At 36.1% G+C, this 21,792-nt stretch overlaps 1 protein-coding gene across 1 annotated transcript in view; it reads left to right on the top strand.

Annotated features, from left to right (window-relative positions):
- The window catches only part of LOC133315190 (DNA-directed RNA polymerase I subunit 1), a 29,310-nt gene extending 8,330 nt beyond the window's left edge, over positions 1-20,980 (top strand). The window contains exons 14-21 of the mRNA XM_061516771.1: positions 10-154; positions 5,999-6,207; positions 8,593-8,795; positions 14,084-14,282; positions 14,365-14,627; positions 18,631-18,771; positions 18,891-19,689; positions 20,003-20,980. Coding sequence (XP_061372755.1) covers positions 10-154; positions 5,999-6,207; positions 8,593-8,795; positions 14,084-14,282; positions 14,365-14,627; positions 18,631-18,771; positions 18,891-19,689; positions 20,003-20,599 — 2,556 coding nt within the window. The 3' untranslated portion in view covers positions 20,600-20,980. The remainder of the gene's footprint in view (positions 1-9; positions 155-5,998; positions 6,208-8,592; positions 8,796-14,083; positions 14,283-14,364; positions 14,628-18,630; positions 18,772-18,890; positions 19,690-20,002) is intronic.
- Positions 20,981-21,792: the final 812 nt, after the last annotated feature.

Raw genomic sequence — 21,792 nt, 5'->3', positions numbered from 1 at the left:
GTCATTAAGATGCATGGGTTCACATGTGGGGTAGATGATCTTCTCTTAACAAAAGAAAAGGATGGTGAGAGAATGAATCAACTTGAAAGCTGCGAGGAAATTGGTGACATTGTTCATCGTGAATTCATTGGAGTCATGGACGGTGATAATATAGGTAATCTGAAGTAAAATTAATTTATGCAAACCATATGATTTTCAAATAATGTTCCATTTCCAGATTTGATAAACATTTATAATTTGTTGAAAATCAAGTTTTCCTTGTAAATTTTTTCACCGAGTTTATTTTCTGCCTTGATGTAATGATGTGTCTGAACCGAAACCACAGTAGATTGTGGCAGTAACTCTTAACCATGCTCAATAACATCAATAACACTATTATCCCAAACTATAGGGTCTGTGGCGATGAACCCAAATGAAAGACAAGAAAAGTTTGAGAGAAAAAATAACACTAGAAATTAAAAATAAAAATCTAAAAAATAAAATGAAAATAAAGGTAAATGAGTGGAAAAAAAAGAAAAAAAGGGAAAAAATTAAAGAAATAATTGAAAATAAATAAATAAGAGAAAATAATTAGAGGAGAAAAACTTAAATAAAAAAATGAAAAAATAGAGAGGTAAAGGAAGAAATAAAGGGAGATACAAGAGAAAAGAAGTAAAAAGGGATCATTTGAAGTATAAAAGAAAATAGGCCTAACCCTCTGCAATATCGTCTGCCAATTTATATCCCTCTCCTTTAAGTGTTTTTTACTACTTTTCCTTATGTAAGTTTCAGCTGACTTCTTCCTCTATTTCTGCCGTGTTCTGGGTAACAAACTTATGTTTTTACTGCAGCATCTAGGGGTTTTAGCATTATGTGCCCAAATTCTCAATCTATGTTCTCTCTTCTTCTGAACCACCCCTACTACTCATACCTTTTATCAAACATCTTCGTTTTTTATCTTAACCATCCTTGTATGACCATATATCCACCTTAACATCTTCGTTTTCTGTACTCCCATTTTATACTCATGTTGCCTATGTGCTGGCTAACATTATGTTCTGTATATCATTGCACACGTTGCTATAGTTCTATAAAACTTTAATTTTAGCCGTAGAGATGGCTTACATCTTCATTAATCTCTCCACCTTTTTGTAAAATAGATTCCAATTATCTAAAAACTTATTTTTTGAGTACATCATGACCAAACAAATGCATGGAATCTTGATCTCAATGTCTTGCCGGAGCAAATTCACACTTCATGTACCCTGACATAGCGTGAATCCTCAAGACTCCAACATGCTTCTCCACAATTCCAATTTTCTATTAACACCGGCCTTGGTCTCATCAATAAGCACAATATTATTTGCAAATAACATACACCATTACATTTCATCTTGGATATCTTTTGTTAGTTCCTCTATAGCTAGAGCAAAAGATAAGGACTCAAAAGTAGAGCCTTGGTGTACACGTACTGTAACACCCCGTGTATACCCGGAATATTAACATTACATCGTATTAAGCGGTGCTTAATTAAAATTGCGGAATATTCTTTTTCTTTTCAATTATGACGTCATTAAACTTAGCCAAGTTGATTACGTAATCAATTTCATAAAATATCGCCTGTATGGAAATTGCAATAAGACATCTACTGAAATTCCTCAATATATAAATAAAGTGTGTATCTAAATCACGACATTACATCTCGTAATCCGGACAATATCCTGATACATTATTACAACTCCCAGAAGACTCAAGACATAAACAATACTATGTGTCATGGACAATCCCCATGCTCACCAAATAAACAACGTAAACAACAAGTCTCAACATAAAACTCCATAAACATAAACTGAAGCTATAAGCATATAAGCAGCATGCAAATCCAGCATCCAATATGTCAGCATAAAATAACAGCAATTCTAACTCAGCTCCGGCCTCCTGCCGCCTGAGGTCTCAACATTACCTGAACCTGAAATAAACACCCTAAACGTGGGGTGAGATCTCTAAACTAGAAATCTCAGTAAGACAAGGGGTCCTCAAGGATTTTCCACCCCAAGCTCACTTACATGTGCAATATAAGTTCTAAAAGCAGTTTATCAATATAAGTTCTCAAAACTATGCAGTGCAACAGATATCTATGGCATGTGTGTAATCACTATTCTACTGGCCAGAGAAATGTAGGAATACGTCTATACCTACATGTAGTACAAGGAACACCGCTCGCACCTCACCCACAGCCTCACCATATTGTATGTTTTACATGCTCAGGCTTACCGTATAGGTGGAACACCTCCATGCATATTAACAAAGCACTAACATATAACAGCTCAACAACATTTCCAAAACATCAAAAGCATGTAACGCAGCATGTATATACCATACCCTCATTGGACATGGTGGAACCACAACATGGCTAAACCGAGGACACGAAAGCTTACCTCTAAGCTAGCTATCCAATGCCACAAGCTCAAAGTTCAAACACATCAGTATCACAATCTGTTATGGACCAACAACATATCAATATTCAAGCATCTCAAGCATACAACTTAAAGACAACGCCTTTTCATTACGTTTTACGTCTTAAGGCTTCTAACAAAGCCACAAGCCCTTAATCACATGATTCTGACTTAGTTCATTGATTACAGAAGTTCAACTTCATTAACCTAGGGTCCAAAAACCCCCAATAGCCTACTGTCCTCACAGCGCAGCTACTGTTCTTCGAAATCCTAGAATATCCGGATATTCTTCGGGGGCATATCCGGATATGCAATATCCGAATATCTCACTGTCCATATCCGGATATGCAATATCCGGATATACAGATTCCCATATCCGGATATCAAAATCCCATATCCGGATATCAAATATCTGGATATTTCACGGGCAGATATCCGGATATTTCACGACAGAATGCAGAAACTGCATTTCGTGAAGATATCCTTCCAAGGTTGGGTTTTTACCGATTTTAGGCACTAACACATGCATTTCTAGGTGTGTTTGACATTACCCAATGTTAAGTTAACATCTTTAAGCCTTTAAATGCATCAAGGTTCCATTTGTAAGCATAAAACTCAAGTTAAAGTGTGATGATCATACCACAAGCCCAAAACAGAGAATGAAGATGCTCTTGGAGCTCAACACAACCCCTGAAGTTTGACTCAAAGATGTGCACGAAAATAGCATCACAAAGGTTGGTTCTTTAACACAAAAAATCACCACTTGGACCTCCAAAAACCAAAACCAAGCTTCTCACAGCCCCAAACCACCAAGTCAGAACCAAAGCTTCCTCACACAGCCCCTCAAACTCAATGAAGTCTCTTTCTCACTCACAAGGATCAATCACACCAAGCCCAAGTGTTAAGATGAAGGAACAAGCACCAAAGGTGAATGCTTGCTCAAGAAATGGTGAAGAAGGCAAGGAAGGAGTGTTTTCTGGTCAGCCTCCAAGTTACTCACGCAGCAATTCAGTTTTCTAGGGCTTTGTGCCCTTACAAAGGGTATTTATAGCCACTTACTCAATAAACACACAGTATAAGCTTTAATTGCTACGCTTAGCATTTTAATCCCAAACTTTGGATTCTTAACATACTCAATTTTACAAGAATTATCATATTTTTATAATATTTTTCGGAGCACCTTTCCGGTACGCGCTTTTCATAGTCAGTATCAGTTTCTGGCACCAGTTCTCATTATTTGGACTTGAAACTCGTTTTACATGTCCTATATATTATTCTAGTAATTATCATGCACTTACTTTAATTTTCCGGGATACTTTTTCGGTACGCATTTATACCGACTAGCAGAACCGGTATATGCACTTTTCTTCTGAAAAACGACTTTCAGCATTCTTAATCACTTATCATAATTATTAGAGTCTCATAATAATTATTAGGGTCAATTATGGAATCATTTCCTATTTTTCTCATAATTAATCAAATAAATACCTTAATTAACGGTGCGGGTTCTTACACGTACCATGATAGGAATTAGGAAAATAAGTTGATGTTCTATTATAAGCCTTTACACACGTAGTAGCACCTTTGTATATATCCGTGATTGCTTTTACATACTTTGATCATATTTTTTTCTTCTAAAGAACTCTATATAACCTTTCTTGGAATCCTATCATATGCCTTCTAAGATCTATAAAAACCATATGTAAGTCCTTTTCTCAATATATTTCCGTCAATTGTGGTATCAAGTAAATAGCCGCCATGTTACATCTTCTTGCATAAATCTGAATTAATTTAAATTATTCAGGGTAGACTTACAGTTTACACATCCTAATATAGTGAAATTCCTTCTGAATTTGCTTCTGATTTTATTCTACTTTTCTTCACTTTCTTGTATTAAACTCTTCTTGACATTTGTTCCATCAATGCCGTAGAATATTTCTCTTTGAAACAAACTGGATTGGACCAGAGGTAATGCAAATGTAGATAGATGGGTAAGAGATGTCTGAGTGTTTAGAAATGTTTTTCAGTTGAGGATAATACAAAGAAGTACGTCTAATATTTTTATTGGCAAAATAGATATTGATAATATACCATGATGCAAAGAGAAGGTTAATTTGTGGGAATGGAATAAGGTAAAGGAGATGTCAAGAATGACCCGTGCAGAAGTTATGGATCCAAAAAGTTGGGATTGTTGCTTCTAATAAGATTAAATTGATTTTTTTTATTGAGGCTTTTTATGTTTTTTATATGTACTTTTAACCGCATAATAATTCGCAATTAAGGCTTCTTATGTGTGTTTTGGTTCTTGATGATTCCTTAAAGAATTGGCAATGCCAAAAATAGATAGGGGGGAATGCTCCTTTCTTCGGTGCTCCATTGACTGCTGTTGGTGTGGAGAATGTCTAGCTAAATTGGATGTATCTTCATAAACAGCATGGGACATTTTTGCTTGTAATGTGGGCTTATACATGTCACCCCTTTAGGGGACTACTTTGTTTGAGTATCTTCTCTGTATTTGAATACCAATAATTCTTTTTTCTAGTTAAATAATTTCTTTCATATTCTTCAGTTTTAAATTAAGAATTTTAACTGACCACAAAGAAGAGGCTGAGAAAATTTTATTTCCATCTTGACCATACGAATGCGTTTTGGAATAAAGTTATGAGCATGGAAGAATGCATACTATCTTCGATGCATAATTATGTATATTGTATAGATAGACCTATATGCTCCAAGTTGAGGGTGTGTTAGAAAATATATAGTATATATATGCATAGGCTAATCAAATTCTATGCTTATGGCAATTAGGATATTTGTGATTCCTGTATTTATTACATTAATTCTGTATAATAGAGCCTATCTAGTGTAATTCATACATACAGACTTCATCCCATGTCTCTTTTCCCTTTCTCTTAACAATCTTGAAATTTAAAATTTGCCTGAATGTGTTGGTTTTACCTATTGTTCCCTGACCAAAAGTAACTGTGAGACCAACTGACCAATAATGTGTGAAGATGGGTGCCCATGTGTTACAATCAATATAATTTATTGTGTAAACATTTTGCGACTACTTTGAATTGAACATGTCTTCCAAATGTGCGCAGAATAAACCACCTTTGGTTGATGGTTTATAATTCTCATGATATTCAAGTACTCTGATGGGCTTATTTCTTGTTAGATTAGTGTTTTTCCTGGTAATGAAAACTAGCAGGAACTCTATCCAAAAAGTTATGTGAGGTTGGCATGTGTATATGCTCATACAATAATGTAAACAGAACATATGCTCGTACAAACACATATTTATGAGAAATAGTGGTTCATAAATATTCTGGATGAGGCATTTCCCTTACCAAATTAATTTTGTATATTTGTTTCTTCATAGATATTCTGGATGAGGCATTTCCCTTACCAAATTAATTTTGTATATTCGTTTCTTCTGCATTATCTTCCCATTAGACATGCATCCAATTCATAGTTATCTTTCCTGGGGTATGTGTCATTTCCTTACTATTTTTTGGTTTCTGTGTAAAATTGTGATGTGTTGGCCATATTTGTCATTTCAGACGCACTCACATTGCAGTTGAATATTGAGAAAAGAATACGTAGTAATGGAGAAGCAGCGTTAACATACTTAGATAGGAAGATGACAAGCAATCTTAACTCCAGAACAAGCTCAGGGATATTAAAGGAGCTATTATCTGAAGGCATATTGAAACCCTCTGGAAAAAATTGGATTTCTCTTATGACTACATCTGGAGCTAAGGGTAGTATGGTGAGCATACTGTTGTTTTAATGTTATTAATTTGTCCACATCACTCTATTTATCTTTTTGTGTATTGGGATATATAGTACCATATATGCTGTGTGTGCTATGTTAGAAATGGTTATCTATCCCGGATCGTAGTGCAGAGCAGTTGACCCCAAGCCGCTATAGCAGGATAATCACTATATTGAAGTCTAAAGATATAAGATAATTAATTTGTACAGTACACATGTAAACGTTAAAAAATAATGAAAATTAAAGACATAATTAATAATCAAAACTCAATCTAAAGTGTAATCACCCGATCACTATTACTAAGTGTTGAGATATGTAGTCTCACATTGGTTGTATGTGCAACTAATGTGAAGTTTATATATCTCAACACACTAAGGTATAATTAACAAGTCAACATCAATAAAAGTCAAGGAGCATAAGGGAAAAAAAGTACAGCACCAAATGTTAAATAAGTTTAAGCCTCTAAGGCCTTAAGTTACAAAACATTCAAATTGAATACAAGTTTTTCCTTAAGAGCATGAGAACATAGGAATGATGTCAAAAAAAATAAATTAATAGAAAAAAATTAGAACACATAGACATGTGATCAAAGGACTTAGAAAAGAAAGAGAGACAAATTAGGGGTTTTTGAGTGTGAAGAATGAACAGAGCACATTTGTGGATGAAAAGATCAGAGATCAAAGAGTCTAAGCTTGATGTCAATCGAGCTGTGCTATGTATGAACAGAGGTTTGGCCAGAAGGAATGCCAGAGAGCTGTAGGTTCATTGGAAACGACACTGGAGAGATGTCTGTGGTCAGTTGTTGTAAATGTGAAATGTGAGGAAAGAACAGAGACATTTTGAAATGAACAGAATAGAGACTAAAGAGGGTGAGCTTGAGACCAATCAATCAGTGCTATGGGTGAACAGATGGTTGGCCATAAGCGACACTAGAGTGCTGTGGGTGCACCAGAAATGATGACAGAGAGCCGTGGTCAGCGGCCAGAAAAACAGGGTGAGAATTCGAGTATTTGTTCTCCAATAAGAAACCCTGTGTTTTCTTATCTAAAACGAGGGGAAATTGGCAAATTGATAAAGTAGCCCCAAAAAATCAGCTCAATAAGGAAGAAAACTGAGGGAGTGAGGGTAATGAGGGAAATTTCCCCCTGTTAGGCTTAGCGGCCGGGATGGATGCAATTTTTCATGGGCACAAATCCGGTTACAAGCAAAACGTGCTGCTCTACTGCAACAGTGGCATGATCACACACTATTGATAATCCTAGTTAGAAACACAAGGAGTCTCCTATGGATATTTTAAATGCTCAATTGTCTTTAATACAACATGATTGAAGTCCTAAAATTTTGTTTGTGGGATCCGAGTGAATCCGTTATTCTATGCTTTATGAAATGAAAATTCTTATTGAACATTGAGCAAATAGTGCACAAAATTGAAAATTATAAAAAGTGTGAACTTTTTTTGTTGAGTTTTAAGCTTTCATTCTTTTTCATTTAAAAAAGAGTTACAAGTGTTGGAGTGTTGGAGAATAAGCCTAGTTAGGAACAGTGGTCTAACTGGATTAAGCTTATTCATAATCTGTTTGGTCTAACTTGATAGAATTGATAACAGAAGTACACCCTATACCTGATTCTAGATCAGATTCTGGGTCTATAAATGTTCAGATCAATGTACAAGAAATGTACAGAAATACAATTACAGTTTATGCATTTCACTGTTCTCCCTTCTCTTGTCTCTCTCGTCGACTTCTCTGTTCTTCACCCATGTTCATCTTCAACATGATTGTTATTTGGTTAAAAATTTTACTCTGCCAAATCTGGATTATGGAATCTGGGTGATATGTGTATTCAGTGGTGAAGCTATTTGGGGCCAAGGAGTCCTGAATGTCTGGAATATGTAGAACTGAAGTTAATAACTGGTTTGTGTGGCACAACTATACATGTGGTTGGGGTATTGCTTTGTATCTTTAAGGAGCTTTCTTTGACACAAAAACTGATTTGGAATAAGTCTGGGTTTTTGGCTTCTATTTGGTGTTAAGCACATGATCTTTTTAAGAGGGACCTAACAGATTTTTAATTGGGATACTATGGATACAGTAATAAATGCAAGGATATTTGTACAGTTTCTTCTGTTATTAAAACTAGTTTGGTAGGTTCAGCTGTCCGCCACAGTTTTTGACAGGTTCTTTTAAGAACCAGACAGTTAAGTTATCACTAGTCTGGCAAATCTTTTTTCCAGTTTCTACCATAGAACTAACAGTTTTGGTTTGGTTTCTAAAACACTTTTAAGTCCGTTTTCATCTTTTCTAATTGATACAAGTCATTTATATATTTTATTTATGGCATTCTGTGATGTGAAGATGATGTCATACTTCTTTTAAACAGGTTAATTTCCAGCAGATATCTTCTCATCTAGGCCAGCAAGAATTGGAAGGTAAACGAGTCCCACGCATGGTTTCTGGAAAGACCTTACCATGCTTTTCTCCCTGGGATTGTTCCCCTAGAGCAGGAGGATTCATTATTGATCGGTTTCTAACAGCACTTCGTCCGCAGGAATATTACTTTCATTGCATGGCTGGTCGTGAAGGGTAAGCCAGGATAGGAGTTCATTCTAACCTTTTTTTTTTTTTGTTAAATGATGTATGGTCAATGGTGTTGAGTTATACTGTTTTTCCATTGTGTTCGTAGTTTTTATTGAAGAACTAAACTATACATTGGCACCTAATACTAAGAAGCATGTATCTGTTACAAATATTGGCAGAACCAAACACAATATTTATTATTTTAACTTTAATAGGTAAGATAGATCTTCAAATATAAAAGAAAGAATTATATAGCAAATCGAAAAGAAATGGAAGATGAGTGACTATGAAAGAGTCTGAATTTTTCTGATTTATACCTGGGTGACATTACTCATTTGTACTAGTCATATAATTGACACGACTACATGTAAATGCATATGATGTCTCCTAATACTTGGTAGTGTTTATCTATTACGAATATTGGCAGAGACGATCACTATTTTTTTCTCAATGCTTTACTGAAAATTTAGATTTTGGTAGAGCCCAATGGTGTCAATTGATCCATGTAGCGAATCCAATCAGTGGGATAAGGCTCGGCTGTTATTGTTTGTTTGTTTGTGTTTATTTGTTAACTTCATGTTTGCATTTTCTCAAATGTAAGAACCACCAGTTAGTGGTCCATATTAGTGAATAACTAGCATAGCTTTCTGTTTTAGCATTACTTACGTTACTGTACATCTGTTTGTACCTGATAGCTTCTAGGTTATTCAGTTTGTATTCTGTTAGTTGGTTAGTGTAGTTATTTTGCTGACTCAGCTTTGAGTCATTTCCTTAGCTCTATTAATAGAGCTCTCCCTTGTATCTGGTTAATTATTCAGAACATACAGATAATTCCAATGGCTTCTTCTCTCTCTCACTCTCTCTCGAACTCTCATATGGTATCAGAGCTCTCATATGGTATCAGAGTTCTCATTCTGAGGGCCTGATCCATTTCGTGCTTCACTCATGGCTTCTGCAACTTCATCTTCTCATGAGAATCAAGAAAATTGCAATAGCAACAACTCAAACCAGAGCTTGAATCACACCTCTTCAATGGAGAAAGCTCCAATCTCTTCAATTACCAAATTCTGTGAAGCGTACAGAGTACAATTTCTTATTCTGGAATCACACATCAGCTCCAACGATTTTTGATCAATCCAAAGATTCCGTTAAAATTTCTCACTGAAGAAGATTGAGACAATGAATCGATAAATCCAGCATACGTCACTTGGCTCACACAAGATGAGATGTTGCTGACTTGCCTACTCTCCTCACACAATCATTGGAGTCAAACATTCTCATGAAGCCGGGGACAAGATCCATAAGCTATTTCATGGAATGATGAAATCTAAGGCAAGAAATCTCAGATCTGAGCTTCGCATGTTGAAGAAAGGTACAAAAACGATTTATGAGTACTGCCTAGGATCAAAATTTGTAATTCGTTGAAAGCGGTAAGCAATCCAGTGTTGATTGAGGATCAAATCGAGTACATATTTGAAGGTTTGCCTTCGGATTACAATTCCTTCGTTCTCAGCGTTCATGGATGTGAAAAAGCATATGGCGTAGATGACATAGCAATTGAGATAATGGTCTTCGAACTATTATTGTTGAAGCAAAATGAGTCATTGATGAGCAACCCAGCCTCTGCAAATGTTGCTGTAACTCGAATCCAATATGAGAAAAATCCTCTGTTCACCTTTGTTTTACTGAATGAAAAACAGAGCATGAACCAGACTCAAGATCACCATTATTCTGGTCCTTCTAATGTTGGAAACAGAGGACAAGGAAGGCATGGAGGTCGAAATAACAGAGGAAGAGGACGTGGACCTTGTTCTAATGTGCATTGCCAACTCTGCTATAAATGCGGACATGATGTTCGTTCATGCTGGTACAGGTTCGATGAAAATTTTGTACGTAATATTCCACCTCTAACTTCGAACGAATTGCAATATTTCACCTCCCCTAAACAGAGGTCTTATCGGTATGTCCATTAGCAAGCCAATCCATAAGCAATGATTGCTTCACAACCAGGCTTGCTACCTCTTCCAAATTCAGCACCTACTATTGAATGGTTCCCTGATTCTGGTGCTAGTTATCATGTGACTGCGAATCTTGTTCAGAGTCCGCAGCTCTCTGGTACAGATCAAATTGTCATTGGTAACAGACAAGGTTTGCCTATTCTTGCTGTTGGTTCAACCCAATTTGTGTCTCCCTTTAATTGTCAATCTCACTTGAAACTTAAAAATCTTTTGCTTTTTCCTTCAATAGTAAAGAACTTGTTGAGTGTTAGCCAATTTGCAAAAGATAGTAGTGTTTATTTTGAGTTCCATGCTTCTAAATGTTTTGTTAGGGTGCAGGATTCTCATAAAATTCTTCTTGAAGATTTGTTAGCAAGGATGGACTATATAGTTTTCCAAGAGTTCAGATTCCTCAAGTCTCAATTCCGGTTAAGAATTCGACGACTTCACATGTATATCCAGTTTCATCAGTTTTCAGTTGTAATAGTTCACATGTGCTTACTTGTACTCAGCCTAGTTCTATCCCTAATACAACCTATTTCTTCTGGCATAGTCATTTAGGACATCTTCATCATGTAGCCTTAAAGATTGTACTCAACTCTTGTAAAATTCCCTTTGATAATAAAAGTGAGTTTGTTTTTTGTTCTTCTTGCTGTCTTGGAAAGGCTCATAGACTGCATTCTCCTCCTTCTCAAATTTTCTACAATTCTCCTTTTGAGTTGATCTATAGTGATCTTTGGGGACCATCCCCAATCAAGTCTACTGTTGGAATTTCATATTATACATCCTTTGTTGATGCTAACACAAAATATACTTGGTTGTTTCCTATTCAACAAAAGCTAGATGCAATCACAATATTCTAACAATTTCACTATGGTTATTAACCATTTTCAAGCTGTAATTAGAGCTATCCAAACTACTTGGGGTGGGGAGTTTCGGTCATTTACCCAATATTTACAACTCCATGGCATATTGCATAAGATAACTTGTCCCCATACACATCATCAGAATGGTGTGGTTGAGAGAAAGCATAGATACATTGTTGAGACTGGTTTAACACCTCTCTCATGCATATCTTCCTATGAAATTTTGGGATTATGCCTTTAGTTTTGCTATTTTTCTTATTAATCGTTTGCCCACTGCATCTATAAATTTTGAAGTTCCCTATACCAAACGTTACAGAACTGAACCTGATTATAAATTTCTTAAAGTGTTTGACTATGCTTGCTTTCCCTTCCTTAGACCTTATATTAAACACAAACTCGAATATAGGTATCAAGAATGTGTTTTTCTTGGGTATTCCTCTAGTCATAAAGGTTATATTTGCCAAAATAAGGATGGGAGAAACTTTGTTTCAAAGGATGTCATCTTTAATGAATATTTGTTTCCTTATGCAAGTTCGTGGTCAAAATCTACTGGTGACACTCTTTAAGCTGTTCCACATCCTAGTCCCTGTTTGTCCAAGACTTGTCATTACTCAATAATTCATCTACTGCCACCCTATATCTTGATACTTCGAGAAGTCAGAATGTTTATATGCCTAGTTCCTACACTACTGATACATCAGCTTCTGCACCAAGTTCTCCTACTGCACAGTCCTATCCTATTCAGTCACACAGTCATAGTTAGTCCAGTTCATCAGGTTCAGTATCCTCCATTACACCCAGCCATACAAACTTAGCCTCTGACCGAAACTCACCAGCTCCCTTGCAGTTGGATAGTTCAGTTGTCTCCTCCTCATCTTCCTCTTCAGAATTTTTACCTCCTAGTCTTAATCTTGCTTCTCCTCATTCTATTCAAACAAGGTCCAAGACTCTAGCTAGAGCTCAAGCTCTTCTCATATACATTTAACCTACTTCAGTCAAGCAGACACTATACAATCCACCTTGGCTTGAGGCTATGAAAGTTGAATATAATGCTTTTTTAGCTAACTATACTTGGACTTTGTTCCTCTTCCTTCTAACAGGTCTTCTATAGGGTGCAAATGGGTATTCAAGCTTAAGGAAAATCCTGATGGTTCAATAAATAAGTATAAAGCAAGGCTTGTTGCAAAAGGTTTCCACCAACCACCTGAGTTTGATTACAATGAAACTTTCAGCCCAGTTGTCACACCAGTAAACATCCGAATTGTGCTTACTTTAGCCTTCACTTATGGCTGAACTCTTAGGCAATTGGATGTCAACAATGCCTTCTTAAAGGGTGATCTTGAAGAGGAGGTGTACATGGTACAACCCCCAGGTTTGAAGACACAAACAAACAACTGGTTTGCAAGCTTAACAAGGCTCTTTATGGGCTAAAACAGACCCCATGCGCATGGTTTGACAAGATGTTGTGATCCTTCATTGTTTATTCTTCGATCTTCTTCAAGATGCAGCTATGTTCTTATCTATGTTGATGATATTAGTGTAACTGGCACTGATCCTTCCTTCATTACTCATCTTGTCAAACAACTCAATGCTCAGTTTGAAGGATTTGGGTAACCTGGACTATTTCCTTGGTGTTAAGGTCAAAAGGAATGCTTCGAATACTTTAATGCTGTCTTAGTCCAAGTACATTCGTGACTTACTCACTAGAGCTTCTATTCTAGAAGCAAAAGGAATTTCTTCTCCTATGCCTAGTAGTTGCAAACTCTCTCGGATTGGCTCTCATTATTACCCTGATCCACATCACTACAGATCCATTGTTGGTGCTCTCCAATATGCACTATTACAAGATCTGACATCAGTTATGCAGTAAATAAAGTGTTTCAATTTATGGCTCAACCATTAGAGGAACAATGGGCAGTGGTTAAAAGGGTCCTGTCTACTTTAATGCTGAGGTCAAAAGGAATGCTTCGAATACTTTAATGCTGTCTCAGTCCAAGTACATTCGCGACGTACTCACTAGAGCTTCTATGCAAGAAGCAAAAGGAATTTCTTCTCCCATGCCTAGTAGTTGCAAACTCTCTCGGATTGGCTTTCATTATTACCTTGATCCATATTACTACAGATCCATTGTTGGTGCTCTCCAGTATGCTACTATTACAAGACCTGACATCAGTTATGCAGTAAATAAAGTGTGTCAATTATGGCTCAACCATTAGAGGGTCTTGCCCTACATCACTCTCTGTCCTCCCCCCTCAAAGCATTTCTGTTTCTTTTGGCTTGTTTGTGTGCTGTTTCCTCCCTTGTTCAAACTCACTCAATTTTGTTCATGGAAATGTTTTGATCGTTTTTACATAGAAGGCTTCATGTATTCTTGGTTATCATATCGTTTACTTCTTCCTAGATCCTAACAACTAACATCTTTTCTTAACAGGTTAGTTGATACTGCAGTTAAAACATCTCGGAGTGGTTACCTGCAAAGATGCCTAATGAAAAACCTTGAGTGTCTTAAAGTCTGTTATGATCATACTGTCCGTGATGCTGATGGTTCAATTATTCAGTTTCACTATGGAGAAGATGGCGTAGATGTCCATCAAACTAGCTTTATCACCAAATTTGAAGCATTGTCAACTGTATGAACATGTTTATTATTTTAGAAATCCATATAGATCTTGTATCTTCTTGTTTATATATATTTTTTGTTATTAATTTCAGAATAAAGAATTGGTTTACAGCAACTGTTGCCGTCAGTTAGACCGGTCCAGTCCTTATATTAACAAGTTGCCTGATGCTCTTAAAGGAAAAGCAGAAAACTTCATTCATAATTTCTCTTTAAAACAGAGAAATCATGGTTCAATGAAACGAGCAGATTTCTTGAAGTTGATGGAGCACAAGTATGTCTCAAGTCTTGCTCAGCCTGGTGAGCCTGTTGGTGTGTTAGCTTCTCAATCTGTTGGTGAACCGGCAACGCAGATGACGTAAGTTTTTTTCATGTTGCGAATTTTTGTCCCCATTTTTCAAATATAGTTTGTTATAAGAGATGGACTTCATCTCAATCTGTTTCATGAATAAACAATATGAAGAATTGTGAGTCTATTCTAGATACCAATCTCTTATGATCACTTGAAACCATCTAGCTGTTGCAGTCTTGCAGATATGTGCAATATCTTAACTGAAAATATGACCTTTTAAATTTTAATAGGCTAGGAACAGCTAACATTTAGTGAAATAAAATTAATTGACACGACACGACACGACATGACACAAATTCAACACGAACAAGAATATACTCAACACGAACGCGACAAAAATTTGAAATTAGGTTAAAACCTTTGTCATGAACACGACCCACTTATTTTGCTGGTTGACACGACATGACATGACACGAACAACCTATTAACCACCAATTGTGTTACTTATTATGTGGGTCGACACGATTCGATAAGACACGAATAACCTGTAAGAAAATTAATGCAAGTCAATTTTGGGTCTGCCGTGACATGACACGAATTTTTTCGGGTCCATTTTTTCCAATCGGAACACGACACCAATTTGTAAACAGGTCGATCCGAACATGAGTTTTTCATGTTGCGTCAGTGGGTCATGTTGAAAATTGCTACCCCTAATTCAAAATTTTGTGAAGCTTGCAAAATAATGATTTGTGAAGGATTAAAATTCAAATCTAGGAGATTGAGTCACTTACACCCCTTCATGAAGCACTCTTTCAAAAATTCATTATTAACATTCAATTGCTACAAAAGCCACTGTATTGTGATTACCGAGGTGAGCATAATCCAAATAGTAATGGGCTTTACCATGGGAGAAAAAGTTTTCCATTGTAATCAAAATCATGTTGTTGATGGAATCCCTTGCAAACAACCTAGCCTTGTACTTGTTGATAGAGCCATCCAGATTTGCCTGGATTGAAAATATCCTCCTGCAACCATTGAATTGCTGTTAGAAATATATAAAACCATTAATGTAATCTCACCTAACAATTTAATCTTTTGGGTTGAATTGGTTCTTTACATGGTATCAGAGCCTCGGTGTCATGGGTTTAGTCCTCACCGCCCCCCATTAATTAATAATTAATTATGTCTTATGGAATTTCTTAACATAGGTAGGTGGGCCTATGCATTATCTACCCTTCAAGTCCAGTAAGCTTTCATGTGAGGAGATGTGTTAGAGAACAAAATCATTAATATAACCTTACCCAATAGCTTAAGTTTTTGGGTTGAATTGGTTTTTTACAGTTGCCTAGAGGGTGGCAAGCGAACTAGGGATCAAGTCCCGTTAGCTTGCTAACTCAGGGTAACATGCAACAAATAACAAACTCATAACACCTTGGAGTAACTAATCTTACCCTGAGAACAGGGGTACCATGTTGCTGCTCTAACATACATATTAGAAGTACTGAAAATAAGGTGATAAGAAGTCCCGCATCATCAAATCAATGTTATGTAATTGTTAGTCTCACTCTATACAAGAGAGCATCTGCTGTGCTATTGATACCAACGGACTGAAACATTTGCTTATTTCCATGTTATTCAACAATACAAATCAAATTGAAGAGAAAATGTGAGGAAAGGTGAGAAAGGGAGAGAAAGTGTAAACTGGGAATTTCTGACTGTCTTGTTCTGAATGACAGAAACAGTCTTTATAGATTTACATATAGCTTGAAGAGCGAGCTTCAATTAAATTGAACATGAATGAATTCTCTCATGGTAAAATTTCACATGATGTGAATTTTTTGTGTCTATCTCTTTCTTCGTTAATGATAATTGGACCGCACTTATTTAATGCATGTGAAAAAAGAGAAAGATACAAAATTTTTAAGATCAAGTCATGTTAAATTTTTTTACATAAGAGGATTCACGCCCAAATTAAACAAAGCTTGTTGTAAGTTGTAACTATTAAGAGTTGTTACAACTGAAAGCCACGTAGGCTAACTACCTAACTGCTAGGGTGCAGCCAGCTCATTCAACTAACACTGTACAAGAGAGTATTTACTCTTATACGTACTGACCAATGCACTAATACAAAGTGATACAATTTGCTGTGAATACAATAGCTATACAGAACTATACATTAAGTAATAACTGTAGTAATAGTAGCAGTCACTCTAATAACAATACACTTTGCCGATTGTACTTTAATTAATTTCACAATCTCAGTAAAATTTTATCCTAACCCTCGTGATTTTTGGATCAAACTGAATCTCTGAATCTGTCAAATACATTGCTAGATTTAGCTTGAGAAATATGAATTGAGCAAGACTACTAGAATGATCATCTCTTAAGCTAAGGCATGGCATGCGGTGGAGCAAGGGTGGGTAGGAATTGACAATCTTTATTACTTGGGAAAAAGAAGATACTGGAAGACAACACTCACAAAGAAAGACATTGGCTCATAGAGCTTTGTAAAGAACCAATTCAACCCAAAAACTTAAGCTGTTGGGTGAGGCTACATTAATAATGGTTTTATATATCTCAACACACCTCTTACACGAGAGCTCACTGGGCTTGAAAGGTGGACAATGCACAAACCCACTTACTTGTGCGAACAAAGAAATTCCACTTGAAAGAAAGTGGAGGGCGGCGAGGATCGAACCCGGGACACGAGGCTCTGATACCATGTAAAGAACCGGCTCTGATACCATGTAAAGAACTAATTCAACCCAAAAGCTTAAGCTGTTGGGTGACTACATAAATGGTTTTATATATCTCAACAAGCTCCAAGGGAAACCCTTTAGAATGAGATCATTCTCACTTACTAAAAGATAGCTAGATAATCGACTGCTTATTATCATTACCGAGCCCTTTAGATCCACCTCATTTTGTCGTAAGCCCATAATTACCGACCGACATAATCTGTCATTAATTCATTATTAGGTCAGTTTACTCCCCAATAACAGCTCCTTATTCTGGCCATTTTCCCATCCTTTCATAAACTATCGATTTCCTCATTTTAACCTTTGTCTCCTTATTGAAATCTCCACCATCTTAGCCTTTGTCCGCACATCATTCAAATCATCCTTATCAGGATGGCATTGTTAATAAACTGGAGCATTACCATATTTTCTTCTCTCCCACTCCAATCTCTGGGCATCATCAAATTTTTTATGTAAATTTTTATATCAACGCGGTTATGGAATCACCTTTTGAGTGATGATTATCAGAGTTATAACCCTAACAGTCATCTTTGTGACTCTTTTTAACTTGCCCAACCTTCCTTCATGGACTTTTTTTTCTTTGGAGGATGTAGAATATTTGGCCTCTTCTCCTCGATGAGCCTGTTGCTAATCTTTTGTTGTGTTCATAGTCGTACGGAGTAAATTTTAACCAGATAATTTATGACAATTTGGAAGGAACAAAAAGAAACAATATTATCACATCAAATTTTAGTAGTTGAAAGATTGGAAGTGGACAAAAGCAATAGGCACATAGAGATGAAATTCTGAGGTGAGGGCTTTACAGAATACCAGATTATCTTCTTTCTAGTTCATCTGCAGTGTTCTGGAGTAAAGAAACACAGGATAAGAGGACAACTGTTAATAGACAGTGCATGACACGTTTATTACGTGTTCTGACAAAAGTTCTTGAAATGTGGACATTTTCTTATGTATTGCTAGAGGTTCGGAAACCTAAGCAAAATTAATGGGAACAACAGCTTTATACTTGCATCTGCAGTTTATATTCTAAAGCTCTCCCCTTCCGCCTGCTAGAACATCTTAATGCAGGGAAGTCATGTTTTTTAGCAGCCATGAATTTCTCATTAATGACATAGTAAGACTTAGTTAGTGTAGATGTGAAGTTTGAGCCTCTTATGGGAGCTAGTGGGATTGGAGCTTGGAAGTGCATGCCCGTTTGTTTACCTTGGTTATTTTATAATTTATAGACGAACTTCATGTGTTTTTTAGAATTTCTGATTAACTGGGTCTTAATTATTTTTTGTCTTCTTCTTTTTTTGTTCTCGTTTCAGTTTGAATACTTTTCACCTTGCTGGTCGAGGTGAAATGAATGTGACACTTGGAATTCCACGTTTGCAAGAGATCCTCATGGCTGCCTCACGTGATATCAAGACTCCATTTATGACATGCCCCTTGAGACCGAATAAGTCTATGTGAGATGCTGACATTGTTCTCTGTTCTCTAGTGTGTCTCTGTGTGTTATTTTGTTCTGAAAACTTATGTTTTTTCTACATACAGACACATAGATGCTTAACGCAGTTGTTATTTGCAGGAAAGATGCCATAAGTCTTGCAGATAAGTTGAAGAAGATTACTGTAGCTGATATAATTGAGAGTATGAAAGTTTCTGTGGTACCAGTAGCTGTTCGTGATGGTCAGATATGCAGTATATATAAACTTGTGATGAAGCTATATAAACCTGAAAACTATCCTAAATACACGGATATTACGCTTGAAGACTGGGAGGAAACTCTAAGAGTTGTCTTTGTAAGGGAGTTGGAGGATGCCATTGAAAATCACATGATACTGCTCTCTAAAATTAGTGGCATTAAAAATTATAAGACAGATCCACCATCAAGTTCTTCAAATGGATCAGAAGATGTTCACAGCAGTGGATCAGAATCTGAGAGAAAAGGTCACACTAATGATGATGACGATGCTGATGATGGTGGTGGTGTTGAAGACACGGAAGGGGCTGAGGATCTTGGTTCAGATGCTCAAAAGAGAAAACAGCAAGGTACTGATGAGGTTGATTACGAGGATGGTCCTGAAGAGGAAACACATGATGGGGAGCTATCTGAGGAATTTGAAGGTGGTGAGGATGGCGGTGATATTGAAATTGAAGTTAACGAGGATGATAAGAATGTGACAGTTGATGCCAATAATTCTGAAGAACTTGAAGAACACGCCATGCACGAGTCTATTGAGGAAAAGGATACATTGAAATCTGGCAAGAAAAAATCAGAACCAATAACAAAAAAATATGACAGGGCAGTTTTTGTGAAAGCAAAAGGGATGCATTTTGAGATCCGCTTTAAATTTACCGGTGAACCTCACATTTTGTTGGCTCAGGTACTTCTACTCGCTTTCTATTTAATATGCAGTATAAATTTCATGGCTAACGTCTTTCTTTTTATACTGATGTCAATGTTTGTGTTTCTATTAGATGGGTTGTTCTGCACTATAAATAGTCTACTTAATCCTATATAAATGGTCTACTAAATATAATGATTTTGTCGAGTAGTGGTTGTTTGAACTGTGTAAATAGTGCAAGTACAATTTGGAAGCAAATATAATAGCTGTTGGGTGTATATTCCATTTTATTTATTTATTTTGCTTCTTGATTATCATACAAAACTACTGTTTTCAAATTAATTATACGCAGATTGCTCAGAGAACAGCCAACAAGGTTTGCATCCAGAACTTTGGAAAGGTTGGGGAGTGTAAAGCTATTACATGTAAAGAAAGTGGAGTAATCTACTACGGTGAAGATGGCAGGAAAAGAGATGATATTCCATCCTCAGTGAAAGAAACAATACCAGCACTTCAGACATCTGGTGTACACTTTGAAACATTTTGGGATTTGAAAGGTGATCTTGATGTTAGGTATGTTTATTCAAACAACGTCCATGCTATGCTAAAGGCTTATGGGGTGGAAGCCGCCAGAGAGACCATCATTAGAGAAATACAAAACGTTTTCAAGTCTTATGGCATATCGGTAAATATCCGGCACCTGACGCTTATTGCTGACTATATGACGCACTCCGGTGGCTATCGTCCAATGAACAGAATGGGGAGCATAGCAGATTCTACATCTCCTTTCATCAAGATGTGCTTTGAGACAGCCTCCAAGTTCATTGTGGAAGCAGCTTATCATGGTCAGGTGGACAACTTGGAGACTCCTTCTTCTAGAGTTTGTCTTGGTTTGCCAGTGAAGATGGGAACTGGGTGCCATGACTTGATACAGAAGCTGGAAATATGATGTAGCTGGCATGAGCCTCACCATTGGCCGAATGGATTATTTAATGTGACATGAGATTACATGAGACGATCTCATTTGTACATTGGCAAATCAATAGTTATCGTTGGTTTCTATCTTAGTGTGCTCTTTATAGATGTTGATTTATCCATGAACCGTTGAGATCGTTTCATATAATTTTATGTTCACGAGAGGATCCATTCCCGTTCGGTGAAATTTTGACGCCATGTTGTACAACTATTGTTTGCAAAATTTTCAAATCCATTTTTGTTCTGGCTGAAAAGTAACTTGTTTAGAGGGCAGTAGTATTAATAGTTTGAAATGCACAGTATCTATAATAGAGGTGATGTAATGAGTTGTTTTGCCGTTAATGTATAACATTTTCACATATAATTCAATTTAATTATTTACTTCACTTTGCAAATTTCAAATAAACTTGCTTAGGGCTTTTTATTTTATTTAATTTTTTTGATAATCTGCTTAGGGCTTATTTACGACCCTTATTTAAGTTGCATATGATTACTTCCTTACATAAAATATTTTGCAGCAAAAGCTACGCTGATTACTTTTTGGTCGATACGTAAAAAAAAAAACAGCACGGCTGTGTTTTTTTGTTTATATTTTATTTTGTCTTTGATGGTTGACTTCGGTGTTTTTAAATTTGACTCGGGCATTGATCCGGTCGGAGTACTGGGTTATTGATTGGATTGTTGAATCACTAATCGAATCGGTTGATCCGGATATATATATATAGATATATATAAATATATATAAATATGAATATATAAATTTAATTATATTCTTTATATTTAAAATGAATTAAACAAGGTTCACTAAATAAGTTCAAAAACATGAAGCATAAATAAATGAAAATGCACGCTATTACTATGTCAATTTAAATTGCAACTTAGAATCTCCATAAACATACATATCAATGACATTGAACTCATATTTTTTCAAATTCAACTATATTAAAATAATATGCGTCACATTCGCATAATTTATTATTTCGCAAATTGCTTAAGTATTGGAAGCTGAGATTTGATGTCATTATAGACGAGTAATACTAGCAAATAAAATTACAATTTTTTTTTGAAATGAGTTCTACATTTTTTTTGACAAGATGAAACAATTTCGATCTTTTGATTTTTTTTTTAAATGCATGACCCGACCGGGTCATCGACTTTATCCGAGTT

Source organism: Gastrolobium bilobum, unplaced genomic scaffold, assembly GCF_033153095.1.
Source record: "Gastrolobium bilobum isolate Gb01-03AN ecotype WA unplaced genomic scaffold, APGP_CSIRO_Gbil_v1 utg3016, whole genome shotgun sequence".
Taxonomy (NCBI): domain Eukaryota; kingdom Viridiplantae; phylum Streptophyta; class Magnoliopsida; order Fabales; family Fabaceae; genus Gastrolobium; species Gastrolobium bilobum.
This window is presented reverse-complemented; position numbering and strand designations above follow the sequence as displayed.